Source organism: Bufo gargarizans, chromosome 2, assembly GCF_014858855.1.
Source record: "Bufo gargarizans isolate SCDJY-AF-19 chromosome 2, ASM1485885v1, whole genome shotgun sequence".
Lineage (NCBI taxonomy): Eukaryota > Metazoa > Chordata > Amphibia > Anura > Bufonidae > Bufo > Bufo gargarizans.
Genome location: NC_058081.1, coordinates 692,892,407 through 692,912,903, shown reverse-complemented (window position 1 = coordinate 692,912,903; position 20,497 = coordinate 692,892,407). Strand labels below are relative to the sequence as shown.

At 42.9% G+C, this 20,497-nt stretch overlaps 1 protein-coding gene across 1 annotated transcript in view; it reads right to left on the bottom strand.

The window, feature by feature from the left end:
• MCAM (melanoma cell adhesion molecule) overlaps window positions 1-20,497 on the bottom strand; it is an 87,801-nt gene that overhangs the window by 25,500 nt on the left and 41,804 nt on the right. Inside the window, exons 3-11 of the mRNA XM_044282350.1 lie at window positions 18,732-18,942; window positions 14,586-14,653; window positions 9,058-9,145; window positions 7,779-7,958; window positions 7,548-7,669; window positions 4,980-5,121; window positions 2,970-3,085; window positions 837-978; window positions 634-758 (exon numbers count right to left, since the gene is read on the bottom strand). Of these exons, the coding sequence (XP_044138285.1) occupies window positions 634-758; window positions 837-978; window positions 2,970-3,085; window positions 4,980-5,121; window positions 7,548-7,669; window positions 7,779-7,958; window positions 9,058-9,145; window positions 14,586-14,653; window positions 18,732-18,942 (1,194 nt within the window). The remainder of the gene's footprint in view (window positions 1-633; window positions 759-836; window positions 979-2,969; window positions 3,086-4,979; window positions 5,122-7,547; window positions 7,670-7,778; window positions 7,959-9,057; window positions 9,146-14,585; window positions 14,654-18,731; window positions 18,943-20,497) is intronic.

Below are 20,497 nucleotides of genomic sequence, written 5' to 3'. Positions count from 1 at the left end.
TGCGTTTATATTTTTGTTCAGTGTATATATAGTGCCTCGGAAAAGTATTCATATTTCATAACCCTTGAACTTTTCCACATTTTGTCACATTAAACTCACAAACTTATGTTGGGATGACCACCACCAATGAAAACTTTAACCTGCTATGGGGAAACTGTAATTTCAGAACATAAGAATGTGTCCTGTTAAAGGTATTTTCCAGGAGTAAGATACGGATGATCAATCCTCAGGAAAGGTCATCAATATCTGATTGGTGGTGGTCCAACATCTAGCACCCGTGCTAATCACCTGTTTCAAAAGGCTGTGGTGCTCTGGTGGGTGCTGTGGTCTCTTCCTAGGCCAGTAACGTAGCTCAGTCCAATTCAAGTGAATAGGCCTGGGCTGTGATACCAAGCACAACCACTATACAATATATGGTGCTATGCTATGCAGTGAGGAGGCTGCAGCGCTTGCCCAAGCTCTGCAGCCTCTTCAAACCGCTGATCAATGTGGATGCCGTGTGTTGAAACCCACCATTCAGATATTGATGATCTATCCTGAGGATAGGCCATCAATATCAAACTCCTAGAAATCTTCTTTAATGTCTGAAGAAGAATCTGTGCTATGAAATTCTAAATAATGAACATTGCTTACCTCTGTGCCATTGATATTCCAGGTTATTTTAGGTGTGGGATTACCGACTGCTGTACACTTCACAGTCAGCATTTCGCCGTCTTGTACTTCTACATGCTCTGGACTGACAGTCACTTGTGGTTTCCCTGCAATGAATAGACATGAGTAGATGTCATCAGTTGTGAACTCAGATTGTCCATTTCTCAAATTCAAACCTCCATTACCTTTTAGGATCACTAGTAGCTCCTGGGTCTTTGTAAGTCCTGGTACACCAGTTATGCTTGCAACACAGGCGTACCGTCCTGCGTCAGCGTAATCCAGGAAACTGAGGCTCAAGTCAGAACCAGTGGCTATGGTGCTGCCGTCCTAGAAATGTCCAAATTACACACGAGACTTTGTAAATTAGTGATGCTGGATTATTTACTGCCTGAACCATCAAATACAATAGTGAATGAGAGGAAGACAGAAAATAAATCAATGTTTGGATGCGATTCTTCCTCCGCTACTAAGATATGAATGTTCGTTCCTGCAGATTTTTTCTGTGGGTCCACAATTAAAAGGGTATTTCCCTCTAGGACTTTTATGGCATATAGATAAGATGGGCTATAAATGTGCAATAGGTGCGGGTACTATCTCCAGAATGGGGTCCCAAAGCGAAGTGAGAGAAAGCTACTGTTCACGATGGGCCCCATTCTTGAGCTAGATGCAAGTCCCAGAGGTGGGACCTACACCTATCATATTTTTGGTGGAATCCGCAATTAGAGGGGTATTTCCTCTAGGATATTTATGGCATATTGATAGGTTATGCCATAAATGCCCATTAGGTGGTCTTATCTCAAGAACAGGGACCCAAAGCGAAGTGAGAGAAAGCTGCTGTTCACGATGGGCCCCATTCTTGAGCTAGATGCAAGTCCCAGAGGTGGGACCTACACCTATCATATTTTTGGTGGAATCCGCAATTAGAGGGGTATTTCCTCTAGGATATTTATGGCATATTGATAGGTTATGCCATAAATGCCCATTAGGTGGTCTTATCTCAAGAACAGGGACCCAAAGCGAAGTGAGAGAAAGCTGCTGTTCACGATGGGCCCCGTTCTTGAGCTAGATGCAAGTCCTAGAGGTGGGACCTACACCTATTGGATTTTTGGTGGGACCCTCAATTAGAGGTGTATTTCCTCTAGGATATTTATGGCATGGTGCCAGGTTATGCCATAAATGCCCAATAGGTGCGGGTCTTATCTCAAGAACGGGGTCCCAAATCGAAGTGAGAGAAAGCTGCTGTTCACGATGGGCCCCGTTCTTGAGCTAGATGCAAGTCCCAGAGGTGGGACCTACACCTATCAGATTTTTGGTGGGATCCGCAATTAGAGGGGTATTTCCTCTAGGATATTTATGGCATATTGATAGGTTATGCCATAAATGCCCATTAGGTGGTCTTATCTCAAGAACAGGGACCCAAAGCGAAGTGAGAGAAAGCTGCTGTTCACGATGGGCCCCGTTCTTGAGCTAGATGCAAGTCCTAGAGGTGGGACCCACACCTATTGGATTTTTGGTGGGACCCTCAATTAGAGGTGTATTTCCTCTAGGATATTTATGGCATATTGACAGGTTATGCCATAAATGCCCAATAGGTGCGGGTCTTATCTCAAGAACAAGGTCCCAAAGCGAAGTGAGAGAAAGCTGCTGTTCACGATGGGCCCCGTTCTTGAGCTAGATGCAAGTCCTAGAGGTGGGACCCACACCTGTTGGATTTTTGGTGGGACCCTCAATTAGAGGGGTATTCCCTTCTAGAACATTTATGGCATATAGATAAGATGTGCTATAAATGTGCAATAGGTGTGGGTCCTATCTCAAGAATGGGGTCCCAAAGCAAAGCGAGAGACAGCTGCTGTCCATGACGGGCCCCGTTCTTGAGCTAGATGCAAATCCAAGAGGTGGGACCTGCACCTATCGGATTTTTGGTGGTATCCTCAATTAGAGGGATATTTTCTCTAGGATATTTATGGCATATTGATAGGTTATGCCATAAATGTCCAATAGGTGCGGGTCTTATCTCAAGAGCAGGGTCCCAAAGCGAAGTATGAGAAAGCTGCTATTTACGATGAGCCTTATCCAAAATGAGCACAATGGATGTTCAAAATAAAGAATCCATTTTTTTATTTTATTTTTCTTTTCATATGATGGATCAGAAGAACGGAAAACTGAATGGTAATGTGAACCCGGCCTAATCTATTTTTTTTTAGGATAGATATGTTAGGGAACTATATAGTTCTCTGCTATATAAGGCATAGTGATAACGAAAACACAGATGTTAAAAATGGTGACTTCTTCATGAAAGGTACCAGGTCACCACTCACCTGCGTCCAGTGGATGTCTGTGTGAGCTGAACCATTTGCCTGGCAGGAAATACTATGAACACTTCCAAGGTCCACAATAAAAGGAGACTTTTCAGATAGCACAGGAGGATCCAGGTCTAGGAAAATAGAGAAGAAATTGAGATATAACGCTTTGTTCACACTTGTCGTTGACATTTTTATTGCTGTACTGTGATATTCTAGCCAGTAACGGAAGCAGAGATCTGGTGGAACCATTATAAACCAATGAGGAAAAGAACATCACAATGGATTTGATATTACAATAACAGTGATGGAGCCTATAACATAGTACGAAATGATCCTAGTGTGATTGGCAAGCTGGACAGTCTGGGCACGGGTGACAACATTATCCACTATCCAAGGAACAAAATTGTAGGAAGTCAAATCACATTATAGCAATTAGAAGATTGCTTGTTTTTCTGTCTATCCATCCATGGTACATATAGATAGTGCAAGATACACAGATTTGTCTTACATAATGTATTTTTGATACTGGGTTATATCATGCTATTGTGTTTTACACTGACTAAATGTAAGCCTATGTATTGAATGCAAATCTGCAATGTTACCTGCTACCACTAGATGTCACTGCAACACCACAGACTAGATATACAGGCTGCAAGCAGGAAGTATGGGAGTGTGTGGCTGAGACCAGGTGGAGTGCCTGGAAGTCTGTATAGCTAGACAGCACATTGTAGGCCCATGGAAACAGCTCAAGCAAGGCAATTCAAAACCTAGCAAGTGTGTGATGCAAAAGAGAGAGGTCTGCATGGAGACGGCGTGTTGGTGAAAAAATGTGGAGACTGGTTTGAGCGTGGCGCTTCATCCATTATCAGAGAGTCAAGGAAGTGTCAACTGTGCTGTGCTACCGCTATGGGAGTGGGCCAAGTAAAAAGGTAGAGAGTCTGTATCTGATTAGGGCACCAATGGAGTACAACTGCATGAAGCCAAGAGATATAGCGTGGGTTAAGAAGAAAGAAGACTCTCCCTGATAAGGAGAGAATGGATGAGTGATACAGCTGCAACTGTGTTACCAAATAAGTTTAGCTGTGGGAGTCACACTAGTGGATCTTGCTAATTTTTGACAGCAGAGAGTGGCTCCTCAAGGACTAAGACTGTTGGTGGCTGAAATTTGGCCTAGGAGCTGTGGAACGGTTCTTTCAGGGCACAATGAACTGTCTGTAGCCAGAGGAACTTGGCATGGAATCTGTTCCCCAAGAGTAAGATTTAACAGTACTCACAGACATTTTGTGCTAATGAAGAAAGTGGTAAAATGGACTTGTTGAACTGTTCCTTGAAAACCACCAAACTTGTTTATGTCTCTTGTAAGAGTTCAGAAACTGTAAAATTTTCCCCAAGTTAAGAGATGATTATTGAGATGTGATTGTACTGTGTGAATCATACTTTTCTCTCCTCCAGTGAAATGGTAAAGTAAGAGTTCTACTTTAAAGAGCACCCGTCCCCGCTCCCGACATGCCTGTTTTAATAGCTTTATGCATTCTCCATGTAATAACAATTCTGCAGCATCTATTCTTATGTCTGTATGTTGTGCCATTCCTCTATTATTTGTACTAGAAGTTATGAATGAATTGCTATTAGCCTTCAGTAAGGGTACAGAGGGGGAGGTAACCAGTTGGGGGGGGAGGGGGGGGGAGAGGGGTGTACCTGCACAGACTCACTCTGTCCAATCAGTGCTGCCATTTTCAGACTGTGCAGGTACACCCCCCCAACTGGTTACCTCCCCTCTGTACCCTTACTGAAGGCTAATAGCGATTCATTCATAACTTCTAGTACAAATAATAAAGGAACGGCACAACATAGAGCCATAAGAATAGATGCTCCCGAATTGTTAGTACGTGGGGAATGAATGGAGCTATTAAAATAGGCATGTCAGGAGAGGGGACAGGTCCTCTTTAAAGATGTGTCTTGTGATTGTGTTCTGGTCATCACCCATTACATCGCAGTAACATCTATAGTAAAGACCCAACTTACAGTGGACGTGTAGTTCATTCTCCGCTTCCATTTCATTAAAATCATCCATACTAAGCCCTTTACAGATATATCCTCCAGAATCATTCCTTGAGACTGTCCAGGAATATGAATAATCTTCTACAAGAGGTTCTTCCTCATCTTTCTGGGAAGAAGCAAAACACAGGTTCATTATTAAAGGGGTTTTCTGGGATTGTCATATTAATCAGGGGTCTGATTCCTGAGACCTCCGCCGATCAGCTCTTTGAGGAGAAAGCAGTGCTCCAGTGAGTGCCACAGCCTCGTTGAATCTCACCAAGCACAGGGCTGTCCATTTTATAGTGGCTGTGCTTAGTATTGCAGCTCTTGAATTGGACTGAGCTGTGCTTAGGCCACATGACCGATGAAAGTGACGTCATATGGCCTAGGAAGAGGTCTAAGCACACATCGAGCGCCACAGCTTCCTTATACAGCTGAGCGGCGGGGGATAGGCCATCAATATGTTAATCCCATAAAATGGGAAATCTAAGGTTTTGTATATAATGTTACCCTTCTTATCCAACACGTTGGGGCAAAAATACATCAACCAGAGTCCTTCCTTGGTTTCTTCCCACCTTTCTGATTGTTTGTTTAGTCTACCATTTGCTGTCTCTTCTTTATCGTGTCACCACCCCTGCAATATTACAAAACACCAGTGGTTTTCTGTCCACTGACTCTAACATCCTCCTCTATTTGATGTTAGATTTTCTAAGGGCTCATTCCCTTGTATTTTCTTTCCGTATCCGTTCCGTTTTTTTTGCGGATTGTATGCGGAACCATTCATTTCAAATGGAAGGTACTCTGTGTGCATTCCGTTTCTGTATTTCCGTTCCGCAAAAAATAGAACATGTCCTATTATTGTCCACATTACGACAAGGATAGGACTTTTCTATTAGGGGACAGCTGTTCCATTTTGCAAAATACGGAATGCACACGGACGTCAGTCGTATTTTTTGCGGATCCGTTTTTGTGCGGACTGCAGAATACATACGGCTGTGTGCATGAGGCCTAAAACCGATCTTGTGTTTCCACCATCTACTAGCCTACCTAAGGCCCCTTTCACCTGAGCGAGTTTTCCGCGCGGGTGCAATGCGAGATGTGAACTCATAGCACCTGCACTGAATCCTGACCCATTCATTTCAATGTGCATCAGTTCTGCGTTGCGTGAAAAACGCAGCATGTTCTATATACTGTGTTTTTCACACAGCCCTGGGCCCATAGAAGTGAATGGGGCTTCAGTGAAAAACGCATTGTATCCGCAAGCAAGTGCGGATGCAATGCGTTTTTCACTGATGGTTGCTAAGAGATGTTGTTTGTAAACCTTCCGTTTTTTTATCACGGGCATGAAAAACACATCAAAACGCATTGCACCCGCGCAGAAGAAAATGAACACCTGAACGCAATCTCAGACAAAACTGACTTAACTTGCTTGCAAAATAGTGCGAGTTTCACTGAACGCATCCGGAGCCAATTCGTCACGCTTGTGTGAAAGAGGCCTAAACCTGATGCTTTCATGATAGTACCTGGTACCACCATATCTCCTAAGCAGCACATCCACTATCTTGGGACTATATTCGACTTAGATTTTTCTCTCCCTATATTCAGTCGCTTGCTCATGTCACCTAAACCCAAAAAACATTTCCAGAATCCGCCCTTTTCTTACTGTGGAGACAGTAAATACTCCTATTATTGTTGTGATGCCCGCTTAAAAACCAAACTAAAGCAGAATCTACCATATTAGGTCTACAATGCCTGCTATCTCAGAAACCCACACCAATCTCGAAAATGGGCCCCCAGATCTGAGGGAGAGCACACCGTGCAAGCGTGTCCACCCTTTATTCAATGCTATATGAGTTCCGAAAATAGCCAAGTGCTGGCTCGGCTATATCAGGCAGTCCCCTTGTGGTGAAAGGAGAGGTGGGCGTGCATTTGCCATTCTGGTGATAGGAGCGGGTTCCAGAGGTGGGACCTGCACCTATCTGACTAGGGATATGTCATCAATGTCTGAAATAGAAATACTCCTTTAAAGCAGCATGTGAACCTGCATAAGTGCCAAGTGTACATGGAAAATGTTGTCCTCAGAAAGAAAAGGAGATAAATATGGTGAGGATTGCAATGTTCAGAAAAAGAAACAGAGCACAGAAGATAAATGGCAGGCATTGTAGACTAGCAATATCCCATCAATGTCTGAGATGGGAATGCACCTTTAATTGAGTCACCACCCCTCACTTTTCCCTGGTCTGACAGTTGGTCTGACAGAGAGCGTTGAGACTCTCAGCTGTGTTAGTCCAGATAGAGAGGAAGGCAAAGACTCTGGACTAGAACTTAGTATACATGGAGTGACTTTTTTATGTACTTTAAAAAACAAACATTAAATCGAGTACTGACATATAGCTTGTCAAATATATGATAAAAAATTCATGGAAGAGTCCCAATAAAATGGAGTCAATCCGTTAAGCTGAAAATTTCCAAACATCAATGGATAAAAAGAATATTAATATATATTTGAGAGCCACTACCGTAATTAAGAGTGGAAAGGCTGTGGTGGCTTACCCTGAACAGTGTAATCTGAGGTTGTGGGTGCCCATCGCCCATACATATCAGCTGTACTTGATCTCCTTCCTTTATTATCTCATGTTGGCTCTTCACAAATAGCTTTACTTCAGTGTTTGGGTCTGTGAAGAATCAACGTAATAAGACAACCACCAGAAAAGCCGAATAATAAGTCAAAACTGCAGTGAGACTGAATACAAATAAATTCATAAGCAAAGTATTGTTACTTACAGTCTACAGTAAAGTTTTTTCTATCCGATTCCTTCATAAAAGCCCCGTTTGAAAGGTGATAAGAAACCTCACAGTAAAAAGTAGAGTAAACATCGTTCTTATACACAGGAGACGAGAGGACACTCTTGACTGTAATCAGACCATTGGACTTCACTGTGATCTGAGTAGTGACCACCACACCTGGAGAAGAATGAGTGGAAACAAGTGTATTAATACCAAAGGCAGGCTTGAGAAGTTCTTCTGCCCAAGGATGAAACTGGCCATGCTCTTAAAGGTCAACTAACTGAGCCTCAATAGGCAAAGAAGTGTAAGGGTCCTTTTAGACAGGCTTCATGTCAGTCGATGGAAATTACATGAGGGATGAATGATCGTTATTACGATCATTCAACCCCATGCAGTTTACATTATGTCATCAGCAATGTTGTCTGTTAAAGGGGTTATGCCATGATTGATGTAAAAAATTAAAATTAGACATCATATAGTACATGACAGAACCGGCCCTGTACCGCACATGGATCCAGAGATCTCCTCATTCATTGCTCCAATTGATCTACTAGATTATCTTAAGCCTGGCAGCTCACAGGATGTGTCCTTTGTGCTGGAGACCTCTTCCTATAACTGTCACAGCTTCTAACAGAAGATATGGCTGGTGGCAGTTGAACATTTAAACTGAGCACGTTTCGACCAGCTCAGTGAGACAGAACAAACAGCAGGTGGCGCCATCAAGATGCATTGTATTGAATAGCTCACTGTCTATACAAAATTTTTAATTACATGCAATTACAAAAGTATTCAGATCCAGATGCTGGTTTTAAAAATGTAGAATATGTTTTGTAACACAATCCCCATTAACACAGGAAGATGTTCTGCCAGGGGTTGTCCAGGATTAGAAAAACATGACTGCTTTCTTTCAAAAACAACACCCCTGTCTGCAGGTTGTGTCTCTTATCGACTCCAATGGAGACAATAGGGCAGAGCTGCAATACCATGCACAACCTGTGGACAGGGGTGGTGCTGTTTTAATGAAGAACCTTAGAATAGGCCATCAATATCTGGTTTATGGGGGTACGACAACCCGCACCCACTCTGTGCCGTAAGTTGGCAATGGAACTACGGCCACCAACAAGATACTGATGGTCTATCCTAAAATCTGTATTTTGGACATTATGTTACAGTGGGTGTACTGTTTGGTAGGTCCCCCAATAAAAGGCTGATCGCTGAAAGTGATGAACTATGTTCTAAATATTACATTAATGTTTCTCTTTTCACTCTTGCTTACCATCCTTTCCAGTTTTCAGTTGTGTATTGTTCTTATACCACGTGATATTGGGTGCGGGAAAACCGTTCCTCGTTTCACATTGTCCAATCTGCAACAAAATAAATATTTCCAAGTAAATTCCCATAAACACGTAATGAAATAAAAAAACCTCCTCCTTCATAGTGTCCACATTTTAAAGGGGTCCTCAGGGATTACTATTGTTTTTAACAGATATGTTCACATAGTTGCTTCCTCTTCTACATCTTTTCTATATTCTTATTTTCAATTTTGAGTCTCCTGACCCATTTTCACCATGTAGACAAATCACTCTGGCTTGTTTCCATCCTGTATGTAGCACTTCCTGTTCCTGTATCCAACCAAACCCATGATGCACTTCTCCTTTCTCTGCCACAGCTCCAGCCTGGCCCCTAACACCCAGCTAGTGTATAGCTCCTCCCACCCAGCTAGTTACATAGACACTCCCCTATCACTGCCCCTAGAGCCCAGCTAGTTTATAGCTCCTCCCACACAGCTAGTTACATAGACACTCCCCTATCACTGCCCCTAGAGCCCAGCTAGTCTATAGCTCCTCCCACTCAGATAGTTACATAGACACTCCCCTATCACTGCCCTTAACAACACCCAGCTAGTTTATAGCTCCTCCCACCCAGCTAGTTACATAGACACTCCCCTATCACTGCCCCTAACAACACCCAGCTAGTTTATAGCTCCTCCCACCCAGTTATATAGACACTCCCCTATCACTGCCCCTAACACCCAGCTAGTTTATAGCTCCTCCCGCCAGCTAGTTACATAGACACTCCCCTCTCACTGCCCCTAACAACACCCAGCTACTTTATAGCTCCTCCCACACAGCTAGTTACATAGACACTCCCCTATCACTGCCCCTAACAACCCCCAGCTAGTTTATAGCTCCTCTCACCAGCTAGTTACATAGACACTCCCCTATCACTGCCCCTAACACTCAGTAGTATATAGCTCCTCCCACCAGCTAGTTACATAGACACTCCCCTATTACTGACACGCCCATGGATATTACATCACAGGAAAGAGCCCAGAACAGAAGATAGCTGCAATAAAGGTAAATAAATACATTACAAAATTACAGCGACCATAATAAATGATTATTTTAAAGGGTGTTTATACAAACAGGAACATCCCTTTAAGGTGCCCCTACACTATCAATAGATGTCTCACACAATGTCGACTGCCTGATGCTTCTTTTCCCTGACATCTGATGGTTAGTCGAAGGCATGAGGTATGAGGGCCTCTGCTGCATGTGAATTCACATGTGGCAGACTTGGTCAAGATATTTCCACAACTGTTCCATCCATCAGAATAGAGTTTATAGAAATCCCTGCACATGCGGCAGAGAGAACCTCATCCAAATGGATATAAAAGAAATGTAATACAAACGTCTCAAAAATGTCTAGGTCTGTCATATGTGAAGATGCTCTTAGGTTGGCCATATACAGTATATGGGATAACTGTCAGCCAAATACTCGGGTGGCCAAAAGCTTTTTCCTCCATAATCATACTCCCTTGTCTCGGCTACTTGTTTATTTTAATGAGAAGCAGGGAGTGAGAGGGTTATTGCCTTTTTGGCATTTATGCCACAAATTTCTGATAGGTGCGGGAGCCACCTCTGGACATCTCAAGTATGGGGCCCTCTTGACTGCTGTGAATGAAGACGGGGCAGTGCATGCACGTCGCTCTCTCCATTCACTACTATGGGAGTTCTGGACATAGCTGCACAAGCGAGCACACCTGTTTTTGAAACTCCTACAGCAGTGAATGGAGAGAGTTGCGCATCCACAGCCACCTCTTGATTCACAGAAGTCTTAAGATGGGGTTGGGGGCTGCCCATTCTCAAGATAGGCATGGGTTCTTAGGATGCACCACCAATGAGGCCAGATGATCACCTCAGGCAGCACCAGGTAGGGGCAAGAGGGGGGCAGCGGAAGGGCCATGGGGAATGAGCGATTTCATTGTGGCAAAGAGGTTAGGTTAACAAATTGTCATGGGGGAGGGCGCCATTTCAGTTTTCGCCTCAGGCAGCAGAAAGGTCGTCCAGAAGGGAGTTACCCTTTAAGAAGAGTCTGACGGCTGCTTATCCCCTGGGTATGATGAAATCCAGCCCCCTATTTATGTATCACACAGAACTGTTCTTTTTCTCTGTTCTTCCTTCTGGATTTTGTATGTTTTTTGTCTGAATTGCAGATTCACAAAAATCTGTATAAACGACCATGGGGATGTGTAACGCATGGGGAAACATGAGAAAGCTTGACTGGGGGGAAAGGTAATGTCTGTAATTGAGTTAACAGCTGGTGAAGTGATAGAAAACAGAGGGTGCTTATTACCCCCTTAAGGAGATGGCTTATTTTGGTCTTTAGGACCCAGTGATCTTTTTCATTTTTCATTCCCACACTTTGTCATAACTTTTAAATTTTCCTTGGATATATTTTTTATATTTGTTGTATTTGCTATTTATAATTGTAGTTATTACTTGTAACATTATTCAATAGTACACTTTGAGAAACTTACAGGAGAATTCATAAAATTTTAATTTTATTATTTTTTTACACCTGTCATTATATACAAATGACATTTTAAGTCCATTTTATGGGTTTTTACACTTATGCCAATATCAGACATGTATAGACATTTCTTTATATTTGACTACTTTTGTACCATAAAAACATTTTCATAGAAAAATATCTTTCCCCTATTCGGCCGTAAATTACATAATTTTCCATCGATGTTGTTTCACGAGGGATTTTTTTTTGTGGGACGAGTTATATCTTTGGGAAACACATAACTCACTGAATAGCTTTGATTCATTTAAGGGGGATAAATGGTAAAAAACACATATTCCACCATTATGTTTTGTTACGAATATGGTGATTTTATATATATATATATATATATACATACACAGTACAGACCAAAAGTTTGGACACACCTTCTGATTCAAAGAGTTTTCTTTATTTTCATGACTATGAAAATTGTAGATTCACACTGAAGGCATCAAAACTATGAATTAACACATGTGGAATTATATACATAACAAAAAAGTGTGAAACAACTGAAAATATGTCATATTCTAGGTTCTTCAAAGTAGCCACCTTTTGCTTTGATTACTGTTTTGCACACTCTTGGCATTCTCTTGATGAGCTTCAAGAGGTAGTCACCTGAAATGGTTTTCACTTCACAGGTGTGCCCTGTCCAGGTTTAATAAAGTGGGATTTCTTGCCTTATAAATGGGGTTGGGACCATCAGTTGCGTTGTGGAGAAGTCAGGTGGATACACAGCTGATAGTCCTACTGAATAGACTGTTACAATTTGTATTATGGCAAGAAAAATCAGCTAAGTAAAGAAAAACGAGTGGCCATCATTACTTTAAGAAATGAAGGTCAGTCAGTCCGAAAAATTGGGAAAACGTTGAAAGTGTCCCCAAGTGCAGTCACAAAAACCATCAAGCGCTACAAAGAAACTGTCTCACATGCGGACCGCCCCAGGAAAGGAAGACCAAGAGTCACCTCTGCTGCGGAGGATAAGTTCATCCGAGTCACCAGCCTCAGAAATCGCAGGTTAACAGCAGCTCAGATTAGAGACCAGGTCAATGCCACACAGAGTTCTAGCAGCAGACACATCTCTAGAACAACTAACTGTTAAGAGGAGACTGTGTGAATCAGGCCTTCATGGTAGAATATCTGCTAGGAAACCACTGCTAAGGACAGGCAACAAGCAGAAGAGACTTGTTTGGGCTAAAGAACACAAGGAATGGACATTAGACCAGTGGAAATCTGTGCTATGGTCTGATGAGTCCAAATTTGAGATCTTTGGTTCCAACCACCGTGTCTTTGTGCGACGCAGAAAAGGTGAACGGATGGACTCTACATGCCTGGTTCCCACCGTGAAGCATGGAGGAGGAGGTGTGATGGTGTGTGGGTGCTTTGCTGGTAACACTGTTGGGGATTTATTCATAATTGAAGGCATACTGAACCAGCATGGCTACCACAGCATCTTGCAGCAGCATGCTATTCCATCTGGTTTGCGTTTAGTTGGACCATCATTTATTTTTCAACTGGACAATGACCCCAAACACACCTCCAGGCTGTGTAAGGGCTATTTGACCATGAAGGAGAGTGATGGGGTGCTGCGCCAGATGACCTGGCCTCCACAGTCACCAGACCTGAACCCAATCGAGATGGTTGGGGTGAGCTGGACCGCAGAGTGAAGGCAAAAGGGCCAACAAGTGGTAAGCATCTCTGGGAACTCCTTCAAGACTGTTGGAAGACCATTTCAGGTGACTACCTCTTGAAGCTCATCAAGAGAATGCCAAGAGTGTGCAAAGCAGTAATCAAAGCAAAAGGTGGCTACTTTGAAGAACCTAGAATATGACATATTTTCAGTTGTTTCACACTTTTTTGTTATGTATATAATTCCATTCATGTGTTAATTCATAGTTTTGATGCCTTCAGTGTGAATCTACAATTTTCATAGTCATGAAAATAAAGAAAACTCTTTGAATGAGAAGGTGTGTCCAAACTTTTGGTCTGTACTGTGTGTATATATATGTATATATATATATATATATATATATATATAATTTTCTCATCAATACTACACTATTTACAAGCTTTTTATGGTAATACCTATGTTAGTATGACATAGATTTGATTGGTTAGATTGATGATTCAGAAAAAAAAAACACTGTCAACCTCAGAGGTTAAAAATGAAAATGTCCAAAAGTCCACCAGATAAAAAAGAGTTTCCAGGTAAGGACCAGTTTTATATTAAATGGAAATGATCCTTAGAAGACCCCTGGAAACCTTCTTTATGCTGATATCACACCTGCAGTTTCTAGGGCAGTTTTTTGAGCCAAGGACAGAAGTGATCCAGAAAGAAGGGGATGTTAAAGTCGTTCCTTTATTTTTCCCATTCCCTTTGAATCAACTTCTGGCTTTGGCTGAAAAAAATGCAGGAAAAAGTGTATGTGTGATACAAGGAGTTCTTCGGTTTCAGAACACATTGTGGCATGATGTTTACATGAAGAACTTCCTGTTTTCCTCAGCTTCCTGCCAAGTTTTCTAACCAAACCCAACATGCTTTCTCTGTAATGCTTCACAGAGCTTGATTTGCTTCGCTAAAATGCAGAAGGGAAGTGTAAGGGGTGTGAGTGCTACAGAGGGAACAGTGTGGCAGGTGGAGCAAGCCCTGAGAAATATTACAGAGCAAAGCATGCTGGGTATAATTAGGAAACTGAGGAAAACAGGAAGTTCTGCATGTAAACATCCTGCCAAGATTCAGTCATGCAGAGAGAAGGGGAAGGAAAGTGCTGACATGAAAAACATATGGGGCAAAAATATGCATATATGTCTTTCGAGTGCTGTGAACAGACAAAAAACGTCATTATGAAACTGGAGAACCCATTTAAGTGAATATCATTTTAACAATTAGTGACATCTTCATCCAGTGTTCATACATACAGACATTTATTAGTCTTTTATGAGTTTTCCATTTACCCAAACAGCCTCATCTGTTATTTTAATTCCATTTTCTTCCATTGTAATTTCTGGATCATCAGGAGCCTCTGTAGGAGAAAGAAGAATGTTCAGAATTTTCTTGGGAAGAACTATACATTTTTATTTTAATTACAATAATTTAAGATCTGGTCTCCACAGGAATTAAAATGGTATGTGTGAACCTTGACTTTGGCTGGCACGTTAACACTGGTGCTGGGTGGCAACAAGCCAGCCTGCCTTGACGTTGACTTACTTCACATCGGTGGTGTGGTTTCTGTTTATTACAGAAGCCACAATGCCTTCCGGGTTCATTGCACAGTAGAAACTGACTGTACCCAACAAGTCGCTCTGGCTTAGGCCTAGTTCACCTGTCAATGTTTTGACCAGTGATTTCCAGCCAAAGGCAGGACTGGAGGCTACTCAGGAATAAGGTAAAATGGAGAGATTTGCACTTGTTCTGTATTTTGGTTTTGCACACGGTTTTGCCTGACCGAACACTGACATGTCAATTTGACCTTATAATTAGTGTTGAGCACGAATATTCAAATAGCAAATTTTTATTGCGAATATTGCTACTTCGAGAATTTGCAAATATTTAGAATATAGTGCTATATATTCGTTATATCGAATATTCAGCATTTTTTTCCATCTGAACACATGATTCCTCTCGGCTTCTTGCTTGTGGGCCAATGAGAAGGAAGCATTGTCAAGTTCACAACAATACTTAGTGCACCATTCAGTAATCTGTAGTCAGACCTGCTAAAATGTGAAGTTGCCGATTAGCGCAAACACGAATATATTGGAGCACTTGACTCTATCTGCTTATAAAGCTATTCTAATATTCTGCCGTACCAACCATTTTCTCCAGTCTCAGAAAACTTATACCAGCTTTAAAAATGTAGCCAAAGTGACCCACGCCTGTATTTCGTGTTACGAATTCACATTACGCGATTTTTACATTGCCGATTTTTCGCATTCAATAAAATAATCTCAAATTCTCGAAATTCGCGAATATATGACGAATATTCTACAAAATATTTGTGAAATATCACAAATTCGAATATAGCCCCTGCCGCTCATCACTACTTATAATGGGATCTGTCAGGTTCTGTCAAGATGCCCATTATTTTGATTTGTATGTAATGTGTTGGAATCTCCAACAGTGGCTCCAAAAGTGGCCACTGATTCAGATGTCAACACAGCCTCAGATACTTAGCTGGGGGCAACAAGCTGAATATCTGCCCTGGATGAAGGCAAGTCTAGCTATAACTCTAGGAATGGAAGCGGTGCGGAGAATAAAGGAAGGAAGGGGAAGGGTAAGATGAGGGAGGAACCCTTTGCATCCGTTGAAAAAAGAAACATGTAATAGGCGCCAAATCCCTTAATCGCTATTAGTGATAAAGATTATATTCAATTATTAATGACCCTCACCGGGTCTTTTTGAGGATGAAAACTTAGTGCATAATAAACAAACAATAATGGTGTTAGAGATGGAGATTATAAGATCAAATACACTCACTTCACAGGGGGGTAGTCACCAGGATAAGCTCAAGACACCTGGGACTATTTACTCCCCCGGCCAGGGAACGCATGTAGGAATCTAAGTGACTAAACGCAGCCTACAACGAGTGGCTTCTGGTCGCTTTATTAATAATACGCGGCTCAACGCGTTTCAAGGCCGGGTCTGAGGCCCTCTTCTTCAGGAGTGTGTGCTTAAAAGGACTCTAGACTGGTCTTATCATCCTTTTAAGCACACACTCCTGAAGAAGAGGGCCTCAGACCCTCAAAACGCGTTGAGCCACGTATTATTAATAAAGAGATTGACCAGAAGCCACTCGTTGTAGGCTGCGTTCAGTCACTTAGATTCCTACATGCGATCCTGACCGTGGGGGTAAATAGTCCCAGGTGTCTTGAGCTTATCCTGGTGACTACCCCCCTGTGAAGTGAGTGTATTTGATCTTATAATCTCCATCTCTAACACCATTATTGTTTGTTTATTATGCACTAAGTTTTCATCCTCAAAAAGACCCGGGTGAGGGTCATTAATAATTGAATATAATCTTTATCACTAATAGCGATTAAGGGATTTGGCGCCTATTACGTGTTTCTTTTTTCAACGGGTGCAAAGGGTTCCTCCCTCATCTTACCCTTCCCCTTCCTTCCTTTATTCTCCGCACCGCCTCCATTTCTTCCCAGTGGGCAAGTTGATCTTTGACCCACTGAAACACTTGTGCTGCCTCTCCCTATCCATAGCTTTGGACGGGTATAATTCCATTACACTTCTTCTATTAAACTTTACCTCCACCCCTTGGCTCCTCTGCAAGCCTCTGCTTTAGGTACTTTTTTCATGTTACCTGGTCTGTGTCTATAGGACCAGGAACTTCAAATTGTACCTTTTTTTGTATCTTTATATTCCCTATAACTCTAGGAAACGGCACCACTTCCAAATTACATAATCACTGACATGATCCTTTTGGTTAATCACCAGCGCTGACAGAGGTCATGTAATATCTGCAGTTTTTGAGAGCTGAGGTGTCATACTGATGTCCTTGTTTAACCCCTTCTCTTCCCATGACTGCCACTAATGTCATGAGCAGGTGGACTTTAGCGCAGATTGATGTACAGGTACATCATAGTAATGGCTCAGAAGCAAAGCCTGTGGCATCAATGGTTAGTCTGACACCCAGATCCTAAAGAAGCCCGGTAGGTCTGCCATGTTTGTACGCCTATTAGGTTTAAAGAGGTTTGTGGCATCTCAACATTTGTGGCATATTGCTTTGATATGCCACAAATTTCAGGTATGTGTGGGTCCCACCTCCGATCTCCAGAACGGGGCCCCCAAAGTAAAGGGAGAGCCTACATTCGCCTCTGTGGAAGTTCTGAAAATAGACAAGCACTGGCCTGGCTATTTCCAGCAGTCCCATCGTGGTGCACTGAGTGGTGGCCACGCTTGCAAGCTCTCCATTGACCGCACACCCGTTCAGCTTTTTTCTAAAGTCACATAGTGAATGGAGAGGACGCTGTGCATGTGCAGTGTGCTCTCCTTCACTTTGGGGGCCCCATTATGAAGATAAGAGCGAGTTCCAGAGGTAGGACACACACCTAGTTAACATTGAAGGCATATCCTAGAGATATGCCACAAATGTTTAAATGGGCATACCTCCAACATTTACCTGCCATAATACACTGGTGATTTTGCCAAATGACTGTTATAGGAGGCCTGCTGATTCCCATAATTCCTCTATTGGTACAAAGTGAAATGCAAAACCCACCAACCTGATATCCGAACCTATAAACCAAAGAAACTCGGAGAAAAACTAAAGCGCTAAATGAGGGCACAATTGTAAGAAATTGGCTTATTGGCTAATTAGGATATTCATTACTGTGCTGCAAGACAATGCTCCAGATAGTAAAGCCTGCTAAAGGGCAGGTGCTGAGACCCCCACCAATCACTAAAATGAAGGGGCTCTTATTGGCTCTCCGCAGAGAGTGGAGCAGGAGGTGTACAGACTCATAGACTTTCTGAATACTTCTGCCCCTTGATTTTAGTGATTGGTGGGGGTTTCAGCACCCGGACCCCCACCAATCAAAACATCTAAATCGAAAATATCACTACGGCATGTCACAAGTTTTATGACACTTTAATAACTTGGGTTCAATGTCTCTGGAGTGTTCACCCTTCACCACCTCACCAAAGAAAAATGATCTGGGCTTGTTTCTCATGGTTTGGGATACTTAGTTCCCTCAAAGGAATATCTTAATATTACTGTATAAAATTGCTGTATAAGATATACTGTGGCACAAATTTAGGGAAGACTGAGACCCCCATCTTTCTCCAGAACGGGCACCCAAAGTGAAGGAGAGTGCACTGCACACGCTCGGCGAGCGCTCTATTAATTTCTATGAGAGTGCCGAAAATAGCTGAGCGAGTGCACTAGGCTTTTTTTGGAAGTCCTATGGAAATGAATGGGGAGCGCAGCTCACAAGAGCGGCCACCACTACATTCACTTCTGTGGTCCTGCTGAAGATAGCCAAGCCTACTATTTTCCGCAGTCCCTCTGCAGGAACAGCCTGATGGATACCTTTAAGACTAGTGCGAAACTAGCCTGAAGTGGTCTGCACCATAAGAATAATTTTAGAACTCACTATAGACTCTGAGGTGCACATTGCTTTCCTTGACTTTGCCAGTTTGGTCCTCAACGCGGCAAGTAAATAGCTTTTCGTCTTCTACTTTTGTGTGTTCAATGACCAGGTGCATATGCTTATTCACATTGACACGACTTTCCATGTCCGATTCTTCTATGTTTGTTCCCGATGGCCCACTTGTAGAAATGACAATGTGTTTTCCATTCTTCTCCTATAGAGACAATAATAATAGTGTACAATAATCATCATGACTGGGCAGAAAATCTTTTTATTTTTTTTTAAATATGAAAAAGCATTCACCCCTAAAACCCAATGTTGGAAATGCTTACTCGCTCATCACTACCACCACCATCATGTAGTGATGCAGAGAACAGGGGGGACCCGCACCTACAACGAGAACGGAGTGGGGAGAGCTGTGGCTGGAGGACCCCGGATTTCCCGGGGTCCGTCCACCACCAAGCGCTGCTCCCCCCTGCTCCCATAGAAGTGAATGGGAGCGCACCGCACACGCACGGCCCCTGCTCCCATTAATTTCTATGGGGCAGACAGAAATAGCCGATCCAGCGGCCCCATAGAAATGAATGGAGGGCGGCTGCGCATGTGCAGTGCGCCCTACGTTCATTTCCCCACTCCGGTCTCATTGTAGGTGCGGGTCACAGAGGTGGGACCCACACCTACCAGACAATGGGGGCATATACTAGCGATTTTCCCCCATTGTCTGTGATGGGAATACCCCTTTAAGGCCCACCAGGTTAATGATATTCAAACATTTTTCAATGGAGGTATATGCAATTTATAGTCATGTCTAGTAGTCTTTGCTTAAAGGGATTGTCCAAGATTTTTATATTGATGGCCTATTCTCAGGATAGACCATCAATATCTGATATACAGAAGTCCCACATCCTGCACCCCCACTCTTTAGCAGTTCAGAAGTTTCTCTGGTACCAGAAGTAGGCGCCAGAACTACAAAGCTTGGTCCATTGTGCAGTGGACGGATCTCGTAACGTTATTCACTTCAATAGGAGCAATGCTGCAGTAACCACCTTCGTTCACTACACAATGGACAGAGCTGTGTAGCTCTGGTGCCTTCTGATACTGAAGCCACTACGGTACAGCTGATTAGTGGGGGTGTGGGATGTCAGATCCCTGTCCTATCCTGAGGACGTCCATCAACATAAAAACCCTGGACAACATCTGTAAGAGAAGGTATCCTGTATGACCTCCATATGTTCTGGTCAGTAGGGGGTCAGTTACAAAGAGTTGGATAACCCCTTCAAACAGATATGTCTGTAGGATGCCCATACTGAACTAGTGGATGGTAAGAGCAGAGATTTGGGGGCTGTATTACGCAGCAGGTACACCTGCATTGCATATGTGACTGGGAAATTAATATAGTTAATCCGTCTGTTAGTTCGGTGGGTGACCTCAAAGAATGAGGAGAGCATCAAATAAGGGACGTGACCCTGGTCATGGTGCTGCTGGTGTTGGTGGAGCTCTTGTTGCAGGGACAGGACGTGGTCGATCTGTGCCAGGTGTACGTAGATAACAGAACGTTCAGCGCTATTTTGTAGGACCGAATACCGGTGTACGAATGGTGAGGCCAAAACAAGTAGAGGCAGTAGTAGATTGGATGGCTGACAGTGCCTCCAGTTCCTTCACATTGTCTCCCACCCGGTCCCCTGCTGAAAGCGCAGAGTTGGAACCTGCAGCCCATGGGCATCTGTCTTTCACCTCACCCCCTTGCAAATCAGCCAAGCAGTCTGAGC